Source organism: Tiliqua scincoides, chromosome 3 (genome assembly GCF_035046505.1).
Source record: "Tiliqua scincoides isolate rTilSci1 chromosome 3, rTilSci1.hap2, whole genome shotgun sequence".
Taxonomy (NCBI): Eukaryota; Metazoa; Chordata; class Lepidosauria; order Squamata; family Scincidae; genus Tiliqua; species Tiliqua scincoides.
Window position 1 is genome coordinate 90,077,266 of NC_089823.1, and position 21,269 is coordinate 90,098,534.

The window sequence follows — 21,269 nt, forward strand, 5'->3', positions numbered from 1 at the left end:
CACTGTTCTAACAGTAGTACTTATTTGTAAATATGCTTTGAATTGCAGCTTTAGTTCTGCTGGATACAAGATTACTGCCTTGATGCTTTAGCAAAAATCTCCAAACTGCAGGACTGATGCATCTAGACAACACCTTCCCTGTGTGGCACTGCACTTATTGTTCTATGCCACAGCCACTTATCTTTCCAGCTGATCACCCCAGAAACTCATGCCAAGCAGCCACTTCCTTCCATCACTCCAGCAGACCATGCACCCAGATTTCCAGGTGGAAGCAGCTGCCCAGCATGAGTTTCTGAGGAGATTGGCTGGAAAAATAAGTAGCTGTGGCATGAAACAGTAAGTGCTGTGCAAGGAAGGCATTTTTTGGACGCCAGATCTGACCTGTGGGTTGGGGTTTGGTGCCCGCTGCTTTAAACCATAAAACCATGAGTGTTTGTAAATTAGCATAGCAGAATGCAATTAAATTGGGAAGAACCTTTTAAAAGATTAAAAACGTGAACACACACTTGCCTTTCAAACCGTTCTGTGCCCAACTGTCTTTTGGTGATATCTAATTCAGATTCTAGTTGAGTTATTGTATTTTTCAGCTGCGAAAAATCTCGACTGTGGGCAGCACTAGAAAAGACAAACACATTTCCTGAACTGAAAGGATGTTCTAACTATGGCAAATATGATAAAATAAATAAGGTTAGTATATCAAGAGCAACTTCCAGTATATTCAATATAAAAATAATTTGAATAAGCATCTGAAAACAAAACAAAAAATAAGCTGAATATTACTGTTGTGTCAAAAAGTCCTGAACACCTTTACTGCTTAAACTGCCAAACTATAATAAACAACAATGTATCCACAATGAAGTAGAGACCTGCAAAATTTAGGATATGTTATTTATAAAACATTGCTGCATGCACCTATATCCTAGCCATATGTGTACATAATGGTTAGGTTCCTGGGGTGCAGAATCAGTTTTGTGCTCAATTGCCCTGTTAATTTTGGGGGATTTTTATAATGTGCAACCTTCTTCCAGCCCCAAAATATTTTTCTCAAAATCCGCAAGATGCCTGTTTTTCAACACTTCTTCAGTCAGGTGGCTACCACTTCTGTTCTCTCTAGAATCCCTCCTAATCTGCTAATAGCACAAAGACAGGTAGACAAACATTAACACAACAATGTTAGATCAGACTGGACAGTATTGTTACTTTTGATTATTTACTCACATTTTGTCCTCAGCCAGAGATAGCTGTTCTTTAAGAAGCTGAATTTCAGAATCCTTTTCTTGGTTTATCATCTGAGACTGAAATTCCTTTTCTCGATTAGATGCTAACAATGTTTCCAGGTTTTTTGCTGAAATCCTGTCATTCATAAGTTGTTTTTTAAGGAGCTCTATTTCTGAGCAAGAAGATTCCCATTCATTCTGCAACTGGAATCCAAAAATTAGACATGTTAATTGTTCTCTAAGGTACAATACATTAGAAACTGATAATATATTTTTTTTCTAATTTTGTAATAACAAAAAGAAGAAATGATGGATTACATCTCAAACAGGAAACTACACCATCCCTGTTCCTGCTTTATACCACCCTCCAGATGTCAAATATCCAACTTCTTCCTATCAACTCGTCATGAACTATAACTCCCACTCTGTGAAGAATATTTTCAATATGGTTGTCTGAGAGGCTAGATTTTTGTACTAACAGATGAAAATAAATATATAGGGCCATGATTCATCCAAATAGAAGCACTTTTACTTTCCACTTTATCACCCTTGGGCAAAAATGGGCTATAGATTGTGCCAATTTTTTTTTCTTTTTTGACACTATATTGAATTATTTGGTGTCCTTTCCAGTATCAGAGGGCATGGCCCCAAATTCCATGGAATTCTAGTACACACAATGCTCTGCAAGAGCATAAGCCGCCATGTTGTTCCCATATATGCTTGGTAATGTTATGTGGACCAGTTCAGATGAAACATCCAATTAACTCTTCCATCATAGAAGGAAAAGCGTATGCAAACATATCCTCTCTACTCAGTATGCTGTCCTGCTGCCACACACTTACATGGGGAAGAGGAAACCCGAACTACCTCTCACAACTTAATTACCTATTCTTAATTCTAGTACCTCTTACTAGAATCATACAATATTAAAACGGACCTTGAAAGGCATCTAGTCCAACCTATTGCTCAGCGTAGGCAACTACTACAGCATCCCTGACAGGTGGCCATCCAGCCTCTGACTGAAAACCTCCAATGAGGGAGAATCCACTACTACACAAGGCAGACTGTTACAGTTAGGTCATCCTTCCTTGCATCTAACCTAAATTTACTCCCCGGTATTTTCAATCTATTGATGCTAGTCCTGCCTTCAGGAGACACAGAGAGTAAGTCCTCACCTTCTTCTCTCTGCTCCAAACAATGCTTAGATTATATTATGCTTACCCGTTCTACTTCCCTGGTTGCATTGCTTAGCTGCCTGGCTAACAACTCTTTGCTAGCATCCAATTTAATGCACAGTTCACGGGTAGATGCCAAATCTGAAAGTACAGACACTTTTTCCAGTTGGACTTTGTGGAGTTCTTCTTCCATTTTCACAAGAGATTTACCTAAAGTAGAAATCTGCGACTTGTAGGCTTTTTCTGATGCTAAATGCTGTCAAAACATGTAGTAATAAATAAATAATACAAATCATTTATATGAAATGAGTCTAATAACTTTAGGAAACAGTTAAAGTTTCACTTATTCGAATGCACTTTACAGTATTAACATTTTCTGATAAAGATCATTTAAAATATTTTATTGCAAAGTTCAAATATAAAAATTAAAGTAAGACATTAAGGCCCAAATCCTAACCAATTTCCAGCATTGGCATAGCTGTGCCAATTGGACATGTGCTGCATCCTACAGTTGGATGGCACTCATGGAGTCCTCCTCAAAGGGAATGTTTATTCCCTTGCCTTGGTGCTGCATTGCCCTTATGTCGGTGCTGCAAAGTGGGTTAGGCCTGCGCCCTAAATGTATTGGGCGTAAACCAGCAAAACTCATGAACCTCAATTTCATTAAAATCTGTGGGATTTAATAGATTGTTGAGTATCATGGCTTACAGGCAGAATGATGCAAAGTTCCACATGCATTGAAGTGTATCCACAGAACTCCAGTTTATAGAAGCTTTCCCCACCAATGTGGGGAAATAGTCCCTCCATGTAAATAAGTAAGGATGCCCTTATCGTTTGGGGGCCCAGATAAAAATGGAAGGATCTGTGCTGAAATTAAAATGCCACCCCAAATAAGTGCATTTTTAGGTCCTGTCAAAAAACATCCAGGGAGGACTCATTAGGGATGGGAATTCCACAATTGTGGCACCTCCTCAGAGAAGGTCCTACACCTGAGACCTGCCCATTCAGCCTCCCTTGAGGGCAATACACATATAAGATCCTCAGAGACAAGTCAAACTGTATGGAAGGAGGCAATCCCTCAGATACCCTGGCTCTAAGCAGTGATGGAATTTAAAGATTAAAACCAGCTCTTTGAAGTGTGCCTGGAAGAGAACAGGGAGTTCTGTTTCTGGGTTTGGTGACTGAGTGAATGGTGGTGTCTCAGCTCCAGAGGATCCTGGATGAAATATATTATTTTGATCTTTTTCAGTCCGGTTTCAGGCTGGGCTTTGGAACAGAGCTCAAATCTGTCCCAAAACTCTGTCATCACTCCCAGTGCCATGATCCCAATGCAATCACTCCCCATTAGGTGCTTTGAAATAAAAAAAAATCAAATCAAATCAACCATATAGTGTCTTCTGGATCTCCTGCCTTGTGAAGTTTGAACTTTAATTTAAAGAATGTGGAAAACAGGGTCAAGGATGGAACTTCTTAGATCCTTACAGATAATTTAGCAACTATCAAGCATCAAGTACCAAATTCTTTTCAGGTTCAAAATCTTTGCTGAGGAATTTTGTCAGCCAGTAAAGGCAAATACAAAGTCTATGAGATACAGAACAGAATCTCTTATATCTCTGCAATACAATGTCAGTCTGTTTTGCTGAAGTTACGGTTCTCAAGGAATCGCAGCAACCTCAGTGCTGAGCCTGGGTCTAGAAGCCTAATTCTGGCCAACTTTCTTAGCTAAGACCTTGCAGGTGTTATTGGATGACTCCCCCAAGACAGGTGCTGCACAAAAGAGGCACAGCCTTCACCAGAGAATTCCTCCTTTAAGTTGTTGCTCCCATTCAAGGAGAAAGTCAAGGACAGAACTATGAAGGCAAATAAAAGGAATAACTAGCTGCTAAGTATAATGCAAAAATAAACTTATGCTTTTCTAACTTACTTGCGCAATCTCTGTCTCAAGGGTTTCGGTTCGTTCTTTAAGCCTATCACTCTCAGCTTCTACATTAAGAAGCTCCAATCGGATGTAGTTACAATCTGCTTCAATTTGGTGGAACTTTGCTTCCCATTTTTCTGCCTGTTCATTTGCCCTATGGTAGTTTCCCAAAAGGTCTTCTTTTTCTTTCTCCTGAAATTAAAAACTGGGTTTTATTTTTGAAACTTAGGGTCGATTTACACATTTACTGGGTGACCATAAATATAGTGGGGAAGCAACAAAGAGATATAGCAATGTTACTTTTTTGCAGCAAAAACAAAGTTTGAAAGTTATATCAATAAACATCTTGCAGCATTTTAAAGGCTAACAAATGTATTTCCGCATGAACTCTCATAGATAATAGTCCACTTTATTAGATGCCCAAAACCAGGGCTGTGGAGTCAGTACACAAAACATCCAACCTTGACCCCACCCAAAATTGCTTCCATCTTGGATTCCACAGCCCTGCCTGACACATCATCCTCAGCTGGTAGGTGAGTGTGTTTTCCCAGATTTACTGCATTTTTAGTTACGAAAATATTTTTAAAAATCAACTTTTTGCTAAGAAGGCAGAAAAGAACAAAACATTTGATTTGGCCAAAGCCTGTGAGAAATCTACTAAATAATAATTAGTTAGGGTTATAGATTACCGCAGATACTTGCCAGCAAGTCAATCTCACAGATAAGTCGAGGGCAAGTTTTAAGTCAAAATCACATAATTTTCCTATGACCCTCAGATGTCGGGGGGGGGGGAGGTTAAACTTAGGGGGTGCCTGATTATAATTTTGTCTGATTTTACCCAAGGCCAGATCCTGAAAAATAACCTACCAGTAATTGTTACCTAAGAACTGTAGTCTCTAATTTATTAAAAATTTAGTAAAAAATCCTAAGATACATTTGATTCATTAACGTTTAAAATTCTGGTCTTTATAACCTTTTTGTAAACACTATCAGATTAAGTGCACTGTAAATAACATACCAGTAGAACCATTAACCAAATCCTTCTTAAAGGTGCCTGGTGTGTTAGGCCAGAGGCTCTACAAATAACATACAACTTATAACTCATAACTGGGAGTGTGCAATTCAGTTCACAGTGAAGAGCCAAGCAACACAGAATGAGCATGAGCAAGCACAGTTACACATAGTTGCAACCCTATTTACTCAGAAGTAGACCCTCTGCTTTCCCTGGGTGTTATTTTGGTGCACTGCCTTAGATTTTGTTTCAGATGGAAATGAAGATTACATCCTGGTAATCCAGACCCCTAAATTTAAGGGTGTGTGAAATTATTTGAAAATGACTTGCCAGGAATTATTCTGAGGCAGCAGCAAAAAGAAAAAAATGGAGGCACCTTCTTCTCCAAACTGGAAAGGAGTTGAAGGTGCTTACAGGAATTGTGAGGAGGCTATAGTGCAGCACTTCCATAGCAGCAAGCCTCAATTCCCATAAGTGCCTTTACTTCTCTTCCTGTTTGGAGAAGCTGAAATGACTGCCTCTGAATACCATAATTATTAGCAAAAATTCTTCTTTTTGCTCCACCCCCCGTGTCCTGTTTCTCAGCCCAGTTCCACCACCCCCCACATCACCAGACAGCTAAGCTTCCCAGAAGCTCCCACTTCATTTATTGTACAGATCTGTGTATAAGTTGACCCAGGTTTTCACAGTCAATTTTTTGGGTATAAATTTTTTTACTTATATGCGAGTATTTATGGTGTTGGTTAGATTGTGTAAGTAGTCACCTACAGGGGCAACTTTGAAAAACTATCCCCATCTTAATTATAGACATATATTGCCCTTTTTCAAGTTAGTCATCCCATTTTCAGGCATATCACAGTGCACTGTTAAATTAATGATAGAAGCCAGGACCTGAAATGCAATCTTTGAAAAGATCAGCAGGCATGTGGATGTCAGTGAACATACTAATGCTATGTATACAGACTTTGAGAAAGTGTTTGACACAGTCCCTCACCTAAAACTCCCGAGAAAGCTCCACAGTCAGGGAATAAAACGCAGGTCCTCTTATGAATTAGGGACTGGTTGCAGACCAGGAAATAGAGAGTGGGTGTCAATGAGCAATTTTTACGACAGAAAGAGGTGAAAAGTACTATGCCCCAAGGATCAGTCTTGGGACCCGTGCTTTTCAGTTTGTTCATAAATGATCTGAAGTTGGGAAAACACAGCAAGGTGGCCAAGTTTGTGGATTACACTAAACCAGTGTTTCTCAAATTGTGTGTCGGGACTCACTAGGTGAGTCGCAAACCAATTTCAGGTGGATCCCCATTCATTTCACTATTTTATATTTAATATATTAGACTTGATGCTACCATGGGATGTGACTGCATTTGGGGAAATGTTACAGACCTGTACTTTTAACAAGCTACTATGTATATTCTTTTAACAATGATAGAACAGGAGACTTACTCCTGGATAAGTGTGGGTAGGATTGCAGCCTAGGATTGTTAAAAATTTTCCTGTTTGATGATGTCACTTCCGGTCATGTCATCACTTCCCATGTGTCCTAACAGATTTACATTCTAAAAAGTGGGTCCCAGTGCTAGCCACCCAATGTGAGAACCACTGCACTAAACTTCTCCACATGGTAAAGTCCAGAAGGGACAGTGAAGAGCTCCAATCCACAGTCCTAAATCTCTTTGAATTGGGAGAAAGGGCAGCAAGTGGCAGGTGCGCTTCAATGCAAGAAAATATAAAGTGATGAATGTTGGGGTAAGAATTATTTCCCCTTACCCCTCGTAACCCTCCCATTTGCCAGTGGGTCTCCTTGGACCTGCACCAGCTCTTTAGGAGGAAGAAGTCCAAGGAGAAGGGGTGGGGAGGTTGTTAAAAGAGAGGGCAGGATCCAGTGTACAGTACTGCTGCCAGTCCACCCCTCCTGTAGCCTCCCTTGTTCCTCCCCACCCAGATTTGCCCACTCCCACCCCCTCAACCCTCATTCCTATCTTACTTTATCTGGCAGGCACAGCAGGGTCTGTCCGTAGGGTCACAGTGCTGCCACCTCTAGTAGCAGCACTCACAAAATGGCCACCAACAGAGCAATCTACACTCAGTTTGCAGCCATTTTACAACAGCAGAACTCTGTTCCACTGTTGTAAAGCCAACAGTGCAGTAGTCCAATCCTGAATAGGATTGGGCTGTAAGAAATAACTTTTCAAATATTCACTTACTTTACAGTTCAGTATGTTCTTTAGCCTGGCAATATCTGTATACAAATCTTCCGTTTTCAACTTCATATCATCTAGTTCATTCTGACACGTAAGCAGTTTTTGATGCAGAAACTGTCAAAGAAATGTGATGCGTTATTTTATCCACACATTCATATTCTATGTTTAACTATATTTTATTAGTAGGTATTAAGTATCTGTTTTAAAAATTATAGTTGCATAATAAGAGTGGGCCCTCCTGATTTGCGGGCATGGCACCTGTGGATGCTGAGCCAAGGCTTCAAAGGACCAAGTCCACACAGAACACTGAAAATAGGAAGTGCCTTTCCAACACATCCAGGAGGCATTTTGAGGCCCAGGGAGACCATGGGGGTCCTGGAACAGATCCTTGTGGATATCAAGGGCTCATTGTATTTTGCCTAATGTTGCACATAACACAATGTTACTATATCTGATGTGCGTGTATGTCCCCTTCAGTCAGTTATTCTGTAATATATACCTGATTTTCTTGCTTAATGCTACATAGTTGTTCCTGCAACCTCCCATTCTCCCGAGCTAATGCTTCTCTCTCCCTGCCAGTCTGAGTAAGCTCATTATTAGCATCATCTAACAGTTGATGCAATCTGATAATATCTTGTTCACACAGACGGAGTGCTTCAGAAGACTGCCTGTGAAGAAAATAAAAAATACACAAAACACATTTTTAATAGAAAAAAATATTAATCAAAAACAATGAAAGGTAGGACATAAGATCACCTTATGCTAATGACCTACACTACATGGATAAAAATATATCAATAATCAAGCTAATAAACTATTCACAGAAATGTAGCATTATAATAATACACAAAGTCTAGTTTACGTTGACAGACTACCTTACAATAAATTTTCATTTATAGTTTATTTATATAATGTTATCAGTCTGCACTGCACTTTACACAGAATGGAAAGTCAGCTCCCTGCCTAGGGGACTCAGGGTCCAATTCTGTCCAACTTTCACCATTGATGCCGCTGCAGTGCAGATCTGAGGTTAAGGAAACAAATGTTCCCTTACCTGGAGGAGGCCTCTGTGACTGCTCCCAGGCAGGATGCAGTGAATGCTCCATTGCATGACTGCATCAGCACTGGAAAGCTGGATAAGACTGGGCCCTTATCATGCACCTATTGACATAAGGAAGACAACTGGGAAGGGGAGGAAGGGAATGGAGGCAGGGATAATCAAAGGAATCATTTGTGAATGTTTCAGTTACACATACTTATGCCCCAATTCTATGGGGGCTGGCTGACAGTGGAATACGCATTGCACCGATGGTGAATAGTTTCTGGCTGTCATAAAGCAGCTGCTGCTTGACCATTGGCAGGAAGGTCAGGGTGAGGGTTAGTGAAGAATGGGGAGGAATGGCGAAAGCGGGGGAGGGAGGGAGGATCATGTCTAGGAAGGGGACAGGTTCAGTGGAGGCAGTGCCTGCTGAATCTTAACCCCCTTCCCAGGTTCAGTCCACCTTCACAGGTCAATGCAAACTTGCACCAGCTACAGAACTGATGCAGGTCTAAGCCAACCCATGATGGCTGCTGGGGCTTACCCTGAAGCAAGGGAACAAATGTTCCCTTACCCCAAGGAAGCCACAACATGCCATAACTTCATAACTCCTCTGGAGGATATAGCAGAGGCTGCGTTGATGTTGCTGTATCACCACATGGGGAGTTACATAGGATCAGGCTGTTAATTTAGGCTGCAAACATAGACACACTTACTTGGCAATAAGATTCATTAAACGTGATGGGGCTTACTACGTATTACACAGTTACAATAGGGAAGAGGACTAAGGTGTAATGACAAGGCTTCGAAGAGAAGGTGGGTTGTAAGAAGAAATTTGATGGAAGTATCCAACAGGTGTTCTGAAAGGCGGTTCTAAGCATAAGGGGCAGCACAGGGAAAAGGACAGAATTGTTTGAGTGGCCAGGAGACCTTCAGACAACTGAGGGTGATGGAGCTGGTAAAGAAAAAGACATGGACAAGAATGTAGCAAGATATGAGGGCTGAGAAGGAAGGAGGGGCATATTTTCAAAATGACACAAACTCAGAACGGTTTTTAATACTGTTGAAGAATCTTTTATCACACAGGCTATAGGTGTAGGTTAAGTGAATTCATAAATGTTAATTCTGATAGAATAGACTGATCAATTAAAAAGGTACTTTAAAAGAAGAAACTAAATTAAGAGTGAGTCTTACTTTGATGAATGCTCCATATCAGAAAGTATGCCCTTCAAATCTGAAATGGTCTTTTCCTTGAAAATAAAAAAGTAAAATGTGTTTCTCCTTAGTTAGCAACTAGAGATGAATAGCATGAGAAATGACGCTCATTTTATTCAGTTTGGGGTTTTTTATATCAATTTCTAAGGTCTAGCTTCACCTTTTAAAGTTCTGGAAAATTATTCTTCAAGCACTGCAAATTAATGGGGGAGAGACTGTACCTTAGTGGCACAGGCATGATTAGCAACAGGGCTCTCAGACCCAAGTATAAAATACAGTTGTAACAAAGGAAATTTGTGAACAGTAGTACTAAGGGAAGGGCTTTTTCAACCCTTTCACCAATCTGAATGGTCTTTCTAAGGCTATTAAACTTCCAGCAGAAAGAAGACATGTACAATACAGGTAAGCTGTCTTTTTCACTGTGGGTCTAAACAGCAAATTTTGGGGTAATTCAGATTTAGAAAATGGTTCAATTGAAGAGGGTGAACTCCTTCCTCCCTCTGAGCTGCTCCTTCAATAAAAGTTAAAATCCCATGTGGCTGCCCTAAAATGGAAGAATCTTTTTTGGTCAGGACATCGAAACACACTTGTGTTCTACCACAAAGCCTTCTTAGGAGTCCCCAGAGGCCACTTCTGGGTCATGCCAGGCCCACAAAACCCACTCCATGGGCCCTAGAATGCCTCCTGGAAGCCATCAAACATTGCAGACACAAACCAGAAGTAAACTAGAAATCAGTTCTGGGAGGTGTTCTGGGGCACACAGAGGCCAAGTGAAGGGGTTGCAGGCCTGGCATGATCCAGGAGTGGCCTCCAGGGGCTCCCAGAAAGTTTTTGCATGCAAAGCATTGAGTTTCGGCTTGTGACCCACAATTTGAGAAACACTGTTCAAGAGGATTGTGCTAGGATTAAATGGAAATTTCAGGACTGGTGTTTGCAGTTTGAACAGACACTTTATCTTAAAAAAAGACAACAGATAGCATTTCATAACCAGAATGTTTAACTTTGGTATTAATCCTCCATTGTTATGAATTCACACACTGGCATATTAAAACTGAATTGTTCAAATCATAAATTGCAGTAAAAATTGTAGTTCTCTCAACACTAACATCACTCTCAGAGCGCAATCCTATCCTGCGCTGGAACAGGCACGCCAAGAGGCTTGCGCTGTATCCAGCACAGGATTGTGGCCAGAAACGGCTTAGCCAGAGGCAAGGGGAAACTTTTCCCTTTACCCCTGGGTAAGGGCTACTGGCCCCAATGGGTCTCCTCAGGCTTGTGCCACCTTTGGAGGTGGCACAAGTGCAAGGAGAGTGGAGCGGCTTGAAGTCACCCCATTCTCCCCGGAAACGGGGGTTGGGATCTGGCATAATCGCCGGATCCCAGCCCCGCCTCCCTCTCCATGCCTGCCCACCCCCGGGGCCACCCACCACCTGCCCTCCCCCTGCCCAGGAATGTCTCCCTCCCTCCCCCACACCTACCTTTTGTTCTTGCATTGACTTATCCAAGCCGATGCAAGTAGCTGGGGGAAGCCGGCGTGGAGGCTTAGGTCAGCATCCGCAGGCTGGCACTTCTCGGAGCACCGGCCCAGCTTCCCCTTGAGAAGGTGCAAACATGCTTTACAGCACGTTTGTGACCCTCCCAGGCCGGCCCAAGGGACTTGGGGTTAGGATTGCACCCTCTGACTAATCAAATAATGGAGGTTATACCTTTTACTTGCCTACTTGGATATGCCTACAATGTGTGCTTTCAAAAACTACACCCAAAACACTAAATCAGTGATTTTCAACCTTTTTCATCTTGCGGCACACTGGCAAGGCAATAAAATGGTCAAGGCACACCATCAGCTTTTTGACAATTGACAAGGCACACTGTGCTGTCAATGGGGGCTCACATCCCCCCATGTTCCTATTGTTAAATGACCCTCTCCCAAATTCCCGCGGCACACCTGGGGACCATTCGCGGCACACCAGTGTGCCATGGTACAGTGGTTGAAAACGGCTGCATTAAATTGTAAGTCTCCTTCCTGTGTAACTACAAAGCATGTTATAAACCTGTGGATCTAAATCACATAAGCATTTTTGTATCAGAACCTACTTTAATAGACACGCTTTCTTCAAGGGTGAAAATTTTTTCTGTTTTTTCCTCCAGAAGGTCTTGTAGAGCATCCTTTTCTCTGTCTAGTTCAGCTATTGTTTCGTTAAGTGTACAAATATCTTCTTCTTGAGCAAGGTTTTGTTTTGAAAGTTTTTCTGGAAATATAGAGATCATTTTACAATAATTTTTTGCACGTAGGCAATGCTTAGTCAAAATCTCTGACTAGCATACAAAAGGTACTGCAATCAATATTTTTGATTTAGAAAGCTACCTCTACTTTCTGATTTAGGAGCTCCTCTTTTGCAAGCTGCAAACTTCTTCTTTAAGTTCAGGATAGTTCAGATGATTGTTGAACTTCTTTAAGTGTTTTCTCACATACTCAGTGAAGATGCATGCACTGCATACTATGGGGGGGGTGTGTGATCAGACAGCCTGCAGGAGATAAGTGAAAACCTTTTGTACTTATCTTCTGGTAGGCTGACTGATCACCAATGGTTCTCCTTGGACATACACAATCTACTTTGTTGGCATATATATGATGAGACAAAAGGGGCAGGAAAGTTTTAAAAAGAGGGTATAAGATTCAGTATACACCATTACCACCAGATCCACCCCCTGCCTCCTCTCCAGCCCTGGTTCCTCCTCCTTTCCCACCTAGAAATGCCCCAGACCTCCCACTCTCTCCCCCTTCTCTCCCCCCCCCCACAGCCTGCTCCCACCACTAATTTACCAGTGCTAGGGGATCCAGGGAGGCCACTGCCATACAACTGGCACCACTGCGTTTTTGGCAGCAACCTAGTTGCACACTATAGAGCATTGCATTTTGTGTTCCCCTAAATCAGGCCCCACTACCAGAATGTGAGTTCCGGCAGTGCAGCCAAATGATAGGATTGGGCTGTAGACTATGATAGATAGGTGAGGTGGTACCAAAATCCATCAAGTTAAATTCAGCATAAACAAGTGTGAATGTTCATGGCCCTCTAACCTAGAAAGGTGTAGCAAGCTGGTGAAATGCATTGCCTTGTGAAGTGTGCACTGTGCAGAGGAAGTACCTGGTTCCAATTCTATTTCAACCTTAAGATTACTGTGTAAATTTAGGTCTGCCTCTGCACCTCAACCCTCCATCTATGATATAGAGATAGTACTACTAGCCTACTTTATAGGCTTTTGTAAGGATTATTGAACAATCCTGTCTGAATTAAGAGCCCAATCCTATCCAACTTTTCAGGACCGGTGCAGCAACAGTGCAGCCCCGAGGAAAGAGATAAATGTTTCCCATATCTTGAGGAGGCCTCTGTGACTGCCTCCCCACCACAGGATGCAGTGCATGCCCCTGGCACGACTGCACTGGCACTGGAAAATTGGATAGAATTGGACCCTAAAGAAGACGTTCTTATGATTTGAACAGGTCCAGGCATGGTAAGTAAATGGGAAATTTGTTACTCATCATATTTCCTTTTATCTGGTTTTTGTGCTGTGTCCTAAAGAACCCAAGATGATAAAAAAAAAACTCATGCAAAAACAGGAGAAACATAGACTATAATTAGTCTATGGAATTCCTTATGGAACAAGGCATTTAGGATGATTTTTGGATGAGCTTGGAATGACTTCAGAATGAGTTAGAACAGTGGTTCTCAAACTCTGAGGGAGCTTTACTCCCTCAGTAAGTTCTTGCAGGTGAGGAGCTAGGGCAGCACCGTGATCCCCAGGAGGGCAAGTGCTTGTGACTTACTTTCAGAAGACAGGGCTGCAGCAGGCTGCAGGGAGCCCTGTGCAGCCCTGCACAGCACTCGCCGAGGCTTGGAACGTTTGCTAAAAGTGGGCGCAAAGGACCTCCTGCAAAATGGAAGTGCTTTGCGCCCACTTTTGGCAAACATTCCAAGCCTTGGGGAGTGCTGAGCAGGGCTGCGCAGGGTTCCCCGCACCTCCTGTAGTCTGCTGCAGCCCTGTCTTCTGAAAGTAAGTGCAAAGTACTCCCCTTGCCCCCCTTAGCGACGTGATCCTGGGGATTGCATCGCTGCCTCCCTCCCCTTCCCTTAAAGGGATGGGGGAACTGGTGGGTCATGACCCAACAGTTTGATAACCACTGAGTTAGAATTTTCTCCATTTCAGTTAATTTAATAATTGTACTTGCTATCTGAATTTTTGCTATGATGGCAGTTTTCAGGAACAAATCAGCTACAAATAACATGGGAAGAGTGCACTCAGAAAAGCTCTGTGGGGTGGTACTGCACAGACATGATAGTAGAAGTGTTGTGATTTCTTTTGCCTCTTGTGATGTTACTTCCTGCTTCCTGGAGACTCTTCTGGTTTCTGCAGCTCTGTTTCTAGAGCAACTGTCTGTAGCAACAAATTGTCTGTCCTGGTTTATCAGACAATTCATTACTATAGACAATCAGAGCCATAGATCCCAGAAGAGTTTTTCAGCTATTTTCAACTGCTTGCTCCAAACTCCCATAGCACACCTGCAGACCTTTTGCAGTTCACCAACGTGACCATGGCACACTGGTTGAATATCAGCACAATCCTATCCCCCCTGAGCTGGCATAAGTCTTTTGTGTCAGCTCCCGAGTGTCACAAATGTGCCGTAAAGCACTTTGTGGCTATTCGGAGGTCAGGCTCAGCCAGTGAAAGAATGTACACTGGCTCAGTGGAGCTGGGACAGTGTGAGTTTGTGCCAGTGCAGGTGGACTGTCACAGGGGAGAGCAGAGGGGGGAGGGAGGGAGGGAGGAACGGAGGTGGGAAGGGGGAATTTCTGGGCAGAGGAGGGTGGTTCTGGGGGCAGATCAGGAGGAGGGTGGGGTCAGCCACAGTGGCGCAGACTAGATACCAACCCCCATCCCCATCCTGAGCAGCATTATTTGGGCCACTCAGATTTGCGCCCACGAAATTGCAGGCATAGATTTGAGTAGTCCCATAGGGCTGCTTGGGGCACTGCTTAGGGGTAAGGGGACTGACAACTTCCTACTCTAAGTTGTGCCCCCAGGCCAACCAAACCTGCTCTGGATACAGTGCAGGCCAGTAAGTGTGCCTGTTCCTGCACAGATTAGGATTGTGCCCTGTGTTAATAGTGGTATGAAATACTAGCACAAACATAGTATTGTTTTCTTTTCAGAGATTTAAAAAAAAAGGGAACATTCGTTCATTTTTAAATTTCATTCATTAATTGAACTTTTTCAGAAAAGAAATGTGACAAAGCAAAGAGAGAAAGAAAACTTCCACTAAAGGTGGAGCTAGGAACTTTCAAACAAAATAATTACAGGTTTTAAAAATTTAAATATGTTGGGTGTCAATGGACAATTTTCACAATGGAGAGAGAGGAAAAGCAGTGTTCCCCAAGGATCTGTTCTGGAACTGGTGCTTTTCAACCTGTTCATAAATGACCTGGAGACAGGGTTGAGCAGCGAGGTGGCTAGGTTTGCGGACAACACCAAACTTTTGAGTGGTGAAGACCAGAAGAGACTGTGAAGAGCAGAAGGATCTCTCCAAACTGGGAGACTGGGCAGCAAAATGGCACATGCCTTTCAATGTACGTTAGTGTAGAGCAGGGGTACCCAAACCCCGGCCCTGGGGCCACTTGCGGCCCTTGAGGCCTCTCAATGCGGCCCTCAGGGAGCCCCCAGTCTCCAATGAGCCTCTGGCCCTCCTGAGATTTGTTGGAGCCCACAAATCTGATCCTGACGCAACTGATCTCAGCGTGAGGGCGACTGTTTGACCTCTCATGTGAGCTGTGGGATATGGGCTACCTCCACTCCTTGCTGTTTCATGTCTGTGATGCAGCTGCAGCAGCAAAGGAAAGGCCAGCCTTGCTTTATGCAAGGTCTTTTATAGGCCTTGAGCTATCGCAAGACCTTCATCCGTTCATATAAGTTCATCTTTAATATATTCATTGATGTAAACTTATGTAAATTTATTCAAATTTTAAATGTAAATTAATTCTTTTTTTCCCCGGCCCTCGACACAGTGTCAGAGAGCTGATGTGGCCCTCCTGCCAAAAACTTTGGACACCCCTGGTGTAGAGTAATGCACATTGGGGCAAAAAAAATCAAAACTTCACATATAGGCTAATGCGTTCTGAGCTGTCTGTGACGGATTGGGAGAGGAATCCTGGGGTGATGGTGGACAGCTTGATGAAAGCGTCAACCCAATGTGCTGCAGCAGTGAAGGCTAATTCCATGCTTGGGATCATTAGAAAAGGTATTGAGAATATAACAGCTAATATTATATTGCCATTGTACAAATCGATGGCAAGGCCACACCTGAGTTTTGCGTCCAGTTCTGGTCGCTACATCTCAAAAAGGATTTTGTGGAAATGGAAAAGGTGCAAAAAAGTGCGACTAAATTGATTACTGGGCTGGGGCACCTCCCTTATGAAAAAAGGTTATGGTGTTTGGGACTCTTCAGTCTAGAAAAAAGGCGCCTGAGGGGGGACATCATTGAGACATTCAAAATTATGCAGGTGATGGATAGGGTGGATAGAGAGATGCTCTTTTCCTTCTCACGTAACACCAGAACCAGGAGACATCTGCTAAAATTGAGTGTTGGGAGAGTTAGGACAGGCAAAAGAAAATATTTATTTATTCAGCGTGTGGTTGGTCTGTGGAACTCCTTGCCACAGGATGTGGTGATGGCATCTAGCCCGGATGCCTTTAAAAGGGGATTGGACAAGTTTCTGGATAAAAAATCCATTACAGGTTACAAGCCATGATGTGTATGTCCAACCTCCTGATTTTAGAAATGGGCTATGTCAGATGCAAGGGAGGGCACCAGGATGCAGGTCTCTTGTTATCAGGTGTGCTCCCTGGGGCATTTGGTGGGACTGCTGTGAGATACAGGAAGCTGGACTAGATGGGCCTATGGCCTGATCCAGTGGGGCTGTTCTTATGTTGATGATAATATCAATTCTACTGTGTATTGTAATCTAAGGAGACTCCCTCGAATATAATTTAAGGAATTTGTAACTTACCATTTTTTTCATCCAGACACATAATTTTCTCTTGAGTGAGTTGCAATTCATATTTTTTCTTTGAGAGTTGTCGTTGGGCCTCTGAAAGACTATGCTCTTTTTTTTCATTCAATATGCTGAAGATTAACAAGGAGGGCAATTTAAAGGCATGCATGCATATAAACTGTGCAATATCACTAAAACAGGGATAGTAATAGATGGCAAATAAGGTACAGTTCATAATAATATAATAAAGCGATCTTATGAGTCTGTGAGTATCCATTAAATGCAAGTTACTGAACTCTTTCAAAAGAGTCAACTCAATTGTACTGGTTTGAATCAACTAGTGTATGATGTGAACGGTCACATCCAGCTAACTAAAGAACAAAAGCCAATAATAAACATATCAGAAAATATATCATGACAATTTTAGACTGGACACTAATGGTATTGCATTACACAAGTAAATACAAGTGCATTTATACAAGTAAACCTTGTAAAGAACAAATTTTGAGGCCCCAGAAAGTTAACAACCACAAAGGACTGTGGAGAAGCCTGCATCTAGATGTTTATAATTACAACAGTTGCCACTCAAAAGACACAAATTTGTTACACAATATACAGGTGCAGCCTATTTATCCACGGATTTTTTATCTTCGGATTTGTCTCAACACAAATGGGGGTGGGGGAACCAAAAGTCACACACACCTTTGCCTCCTTTGCCCTGCGCTGGTCTCTCACTCTCAGTTTCCAGGCAGCCCAAAACACTGCAAAAAGGCTCCGCCTCACCCAGGCAGGGAATAGCCCTGGAAGAGGTTCCCCTTGCAAAGGAACAGTAACATTCCTGGAGTCCTGAGCCAGCCGAGGCTGAAGAAGGGGGAGAAAAACCCTGTGTAACCAGAACAAGTGCAGCGAGGTGGAGCTCTCTCTCTCTTACTCACACACACACACAGGGGCAGATGTGGTAGCAACAGAGGGGATTGCCTTAAAAAACCCAGGGAGTGTTTGCTGAATTCCCCCCCCCCAGATGGTGCAGGCAATCACAACACAAGCAAGCCTTCCCACCAAGCAAAGCATGAGATTTAGCCTACAATCCTCTCCACACTTTCCTGAGAGTAAGCCCCATTGACTGGAATGGGGCTTACTTCTGAGTAGAAACACATAGCGCTGGTCTCTTAAAAGCTCAGCATTCCAACTGTGAAAGAACCTGGGAGGGCTCAGGAGGGGGAGGCAGGAGGAGGAAGAGAGGCGATTGCTTTAAAAAACCCAGGGAGTGTTTGCCGAATTCCCCCCCCCCCAAGATAATGCAGGCTCTCCTGGCTCCAGCAAGCCTTCCCAAGCAAGCCTTGGGAAGTCTGCGAGAGACAGGTGAGGGTGAGCAGAGAGCCAGACTACAAGTCCCAGAATGCTCCGGGACAGAGAAGCTTCCATGATGGTGGCCAGGGAGGGCTGCAGCAGCAGCAGCGGCAGCGGTGGCAGTGGCGGCGAAGAGGAGGAGGAGAACCTGCAGCGCTGTTGGGAGGCTGTCTGGGACACAGAGGATGAGGCTTCCCAAGCAAGCTCAGCATCCCAGCTGTGAAAGAAGTAGGACAGCTGGCAACAGGAGGGCTGAGTGCTGAAGGGAGGGGATTGAGAACAGCTGCCTTAGTTTCCCTCCATCCGGAAGTGTCAGGCTGCAGCGAATTTGCATAACTCTATGGCATTTAGCACAACGCGTTTTTTGTTAATTGTGCCGAGTCACGGAACAGAACTAATGCGGATAAATAGGCTCCACCTGTGGTATGTAATTTTAATTTAAATGTAATCTGTATTAAATCAGATTTTATTTACCTTAGCGAAGCATTAGCTGCATTTTGTCTGTTCAGCTCACTTTCAGAGTCCACTGCTCTTCTTGCCAATGCTTTCGTCTCCATTTCTAGGGATGCGATGGTCTCCTCCATCAAAGACATCTTTGATATTTGTTCTAACCGTTCATTGTCAAGCTGAAGCACAGGAGTGACAAGGTATTATTATTTAGGTAGAAACCTAAATTTTATACAACATTTCTTCAACTACTTCAAATTCTCTATGCTGCCTCTTCTGATTAGGAAAGTTTCCATCTTCTGCAGCTGGAGTCAGTTTTCAAATAAATTGAGGAAAAAGGGTTCCTGCAACAAAATAACAACTGTTTGCCTGACCTTAGTCAAAGTTGTTTTGAGTCAATATTGCTGAGCACTTTCAAGTTTTGAAATAGCACTGCAGAATATCATACAAACAGTGCAATCCTTTTACACTGTCACTTCAAGAGAAACTAAAAACTATTAAAAATGCAAACAAATTGATAAAAGATTGGTTCTACTAAATAAAGATTTTATGCAACCTGAGGTCTGGTTGAACTTCTTTAGGGCACAATTCTAATGCGTACATGGGCTAGCGCAAGTCCCTTGCGTCAGCCTGGGACTGTCACAAAGGTGCCATAAGGCACATTTGTGCTGATTTGGGAGTCGGGGAGGCTGGCACAAGGATGCATGCCAGGCTCCCCACACCGATGCAGGCTCCAGGCCCGATAAGTTTGCGCTGGCCTTTCCAGGCCAGCAGAGAGGTCTAGGGGAGCATGGGGAGGGTGGGGAGGAGGCGTTTCAGGGTGGAGGAGGGCAGGTGGGCGGGGAACGGGAGGCAGGACCAGAATCCAACAGTTATGCCAGATCCTAGCCCTGCTCCCAGGAGGTGAGGAGCAGCTCCTAGCTGCTCCGTTCTGCTTGGATCTGTGCCACCTCATCAGGTGGCGCAGTCCGAGTAGACCCATTGGGGCTGCTTCAGCACAACACAGAGTAAGGGGAAAGTTTCCCCTTGCCTCAGGCTGGGCCACCCCTACCACTAAACGTGTGCTGGATATAGCGCAGGTCTGCTGGCCTGTCTGCTCCGTTCAAAAGTTCTGATTTGGTCCTTAGTTTGTTAACCATCCCAGAAAAATTCCAGAACCATAACTGACATTTTAAATACAGTAGAAAATTTTCAGGGCAACCCAATCCTCTTCCCTCCTGACACTTCTAAAGAATAAGCAGCTTGCATAGTAACACTTATTGCACAGGCCTTCTAGAAATGAACAGGGCAATGAAAGTCACCTCTAAGAGCAAAATCTCACTGCATATCCTTTCCAATCCAAAAGAGTGCCAGCATTAATTGCTGGAAGCCTGAGAAGCAACACTAAGGATGAAGCACAAAAGACCAATAGCAGCTTTACATTCATCTTTGTCTTGAAAAAGACCTTTCCACAGCACTATTGTGCTGGCTCTTCTCTCACTATTACACTGATAGTCCATAGGGCTGATCTGCTGGTTGAACCAGCATTCTGCTATCAGACACTCCTTATGGAAGTCATAAAAACCACTCTGGCAGCATGTAAAGTGGGAAGGCTGCAGAGGCCCACCACACACCGAAGGATGATGGAGCACCCACCACTGCCGAAGAGCTGGCAGCGGGGGTAGGAAACATGTCAGGAGGGAGTAGCACCTGGCACGTGTGACTTGAACTAGATGCTATTCCCTTCCTTGCCTCGCAACACGGCTGCTTTCTTTCTTCGGACTTGTGTCAGCTGAAGAGCTGGCACAGGTCCAAGGAGACCCATTAGCAAGCAGAAGGCTTATGGGGAGATAAGGAGAAATATGCTCTCTTACCTCCCCTCCCCCCCACACACCTCCCAATCCACAGGATGAAGCCCAAGCCTTTTTGGTGCAGCTACATCAGCGGGAGAGGAGCAGGGGAGCTATCTGAAAAAGTAGCACTGTGCCTTCTGGTGTTTGGTGAATCCAAACCTATTGTTAAATATCTCCAAGGTAGGGAGAAATCTGGGGCAGCTCTACAGTTTCTATTATTTAGGATGAGTGTGAGCTTTGGAGACAAGTATTGTTTTTGTAGTATTTGTGATATTTACAAATATATAAGCAGAGCAAAAGCAAATAAACCCCTAAACCAGGCAGCACAACTGCTGATCGTGCACCATCATATGCAATCCTATCCACACTAACCTGGGAAAAAACCCCAATGACTATCACTGTTAGAAGCAAACACAGTAGCCTGTTAAATGTACAGATCTGTAACATTCCCCCAAATGCAGTCATTACCATGGTAGCATCAAGTCTAATATATTAAAAATAAAATACACATTGAAATGAATGGGGACTCACCAAAAACGGGCTCGCAACCCACCTAATGGGTCCTAACCCACAGTCCAATAACACAGGAAACAATGTCCTATGTTATTTCCCAATGACGCTGCAGCAGGATGTTATTTTAAATAGCATTATTTCTGGGATTAGTGCTTTAACAATAACATTCCCTTTCATAAAGCTCTGTACTGTACAGATTAAGAGAGCATAAGAATTAATGCATACAAATATCTGCACAGTCCAGGAATAATTTTATGAAATGTACATATTAATGCAAAAGAAAAAAACAATGCATCTTCAC

The 21,269-nt window shown here is 43.2% G+C and overlaps 1 protein-coding gene across 1 annotated transcript in view; it reads right to left on the reverse strand.

Moving 5' to 3' along the window:
• TSGA10 (testis specific 10) overlaps positions 1–21,269 on the reverse strand; it is a 48,631-nt gene that overhangs the window by 10,768 nt on the left and 16,594 nt on the right. Inside the window, exons 7-16 of the mRNA XM_066620804.1 lie at positions 18,651–18,802; positions 16,842–16,957; positions 11,875–12,029; positions 9,760–9,815; positions 8,026–8,194; positions 7,530–7,640; positions 4,317–4,502; positions 2,439–2,648; positions 1,219–1,421; positions 511–615 (exon numbers count right to left, since the gene is read on the reverse strand). Coding sequence (XP_066476901.1) covers positions 511–615; positions 1,219–1,421; positions 2,439–2,648; positions 4,317–4,502; positions 7,530–7,640; positions 8,026–8,194; positions 9,760–9,815; positions 11,875–12,029; positions 16,842–16,957; positions 18,651–18,802 — 1,463 coding nt within the window. The remainder of the gene's footprint in view (positions 1–510; positions 616–1,218; positions 1,422–2,438; positions 2,649–4,316; positions 4,503–7,529; positions 7,641–8,025; positions 8,195–9,759; positions 9,816–11,874; positions 12,030–16,841; positions 16,958–18,650; positions 18,803–21,269) is intronic.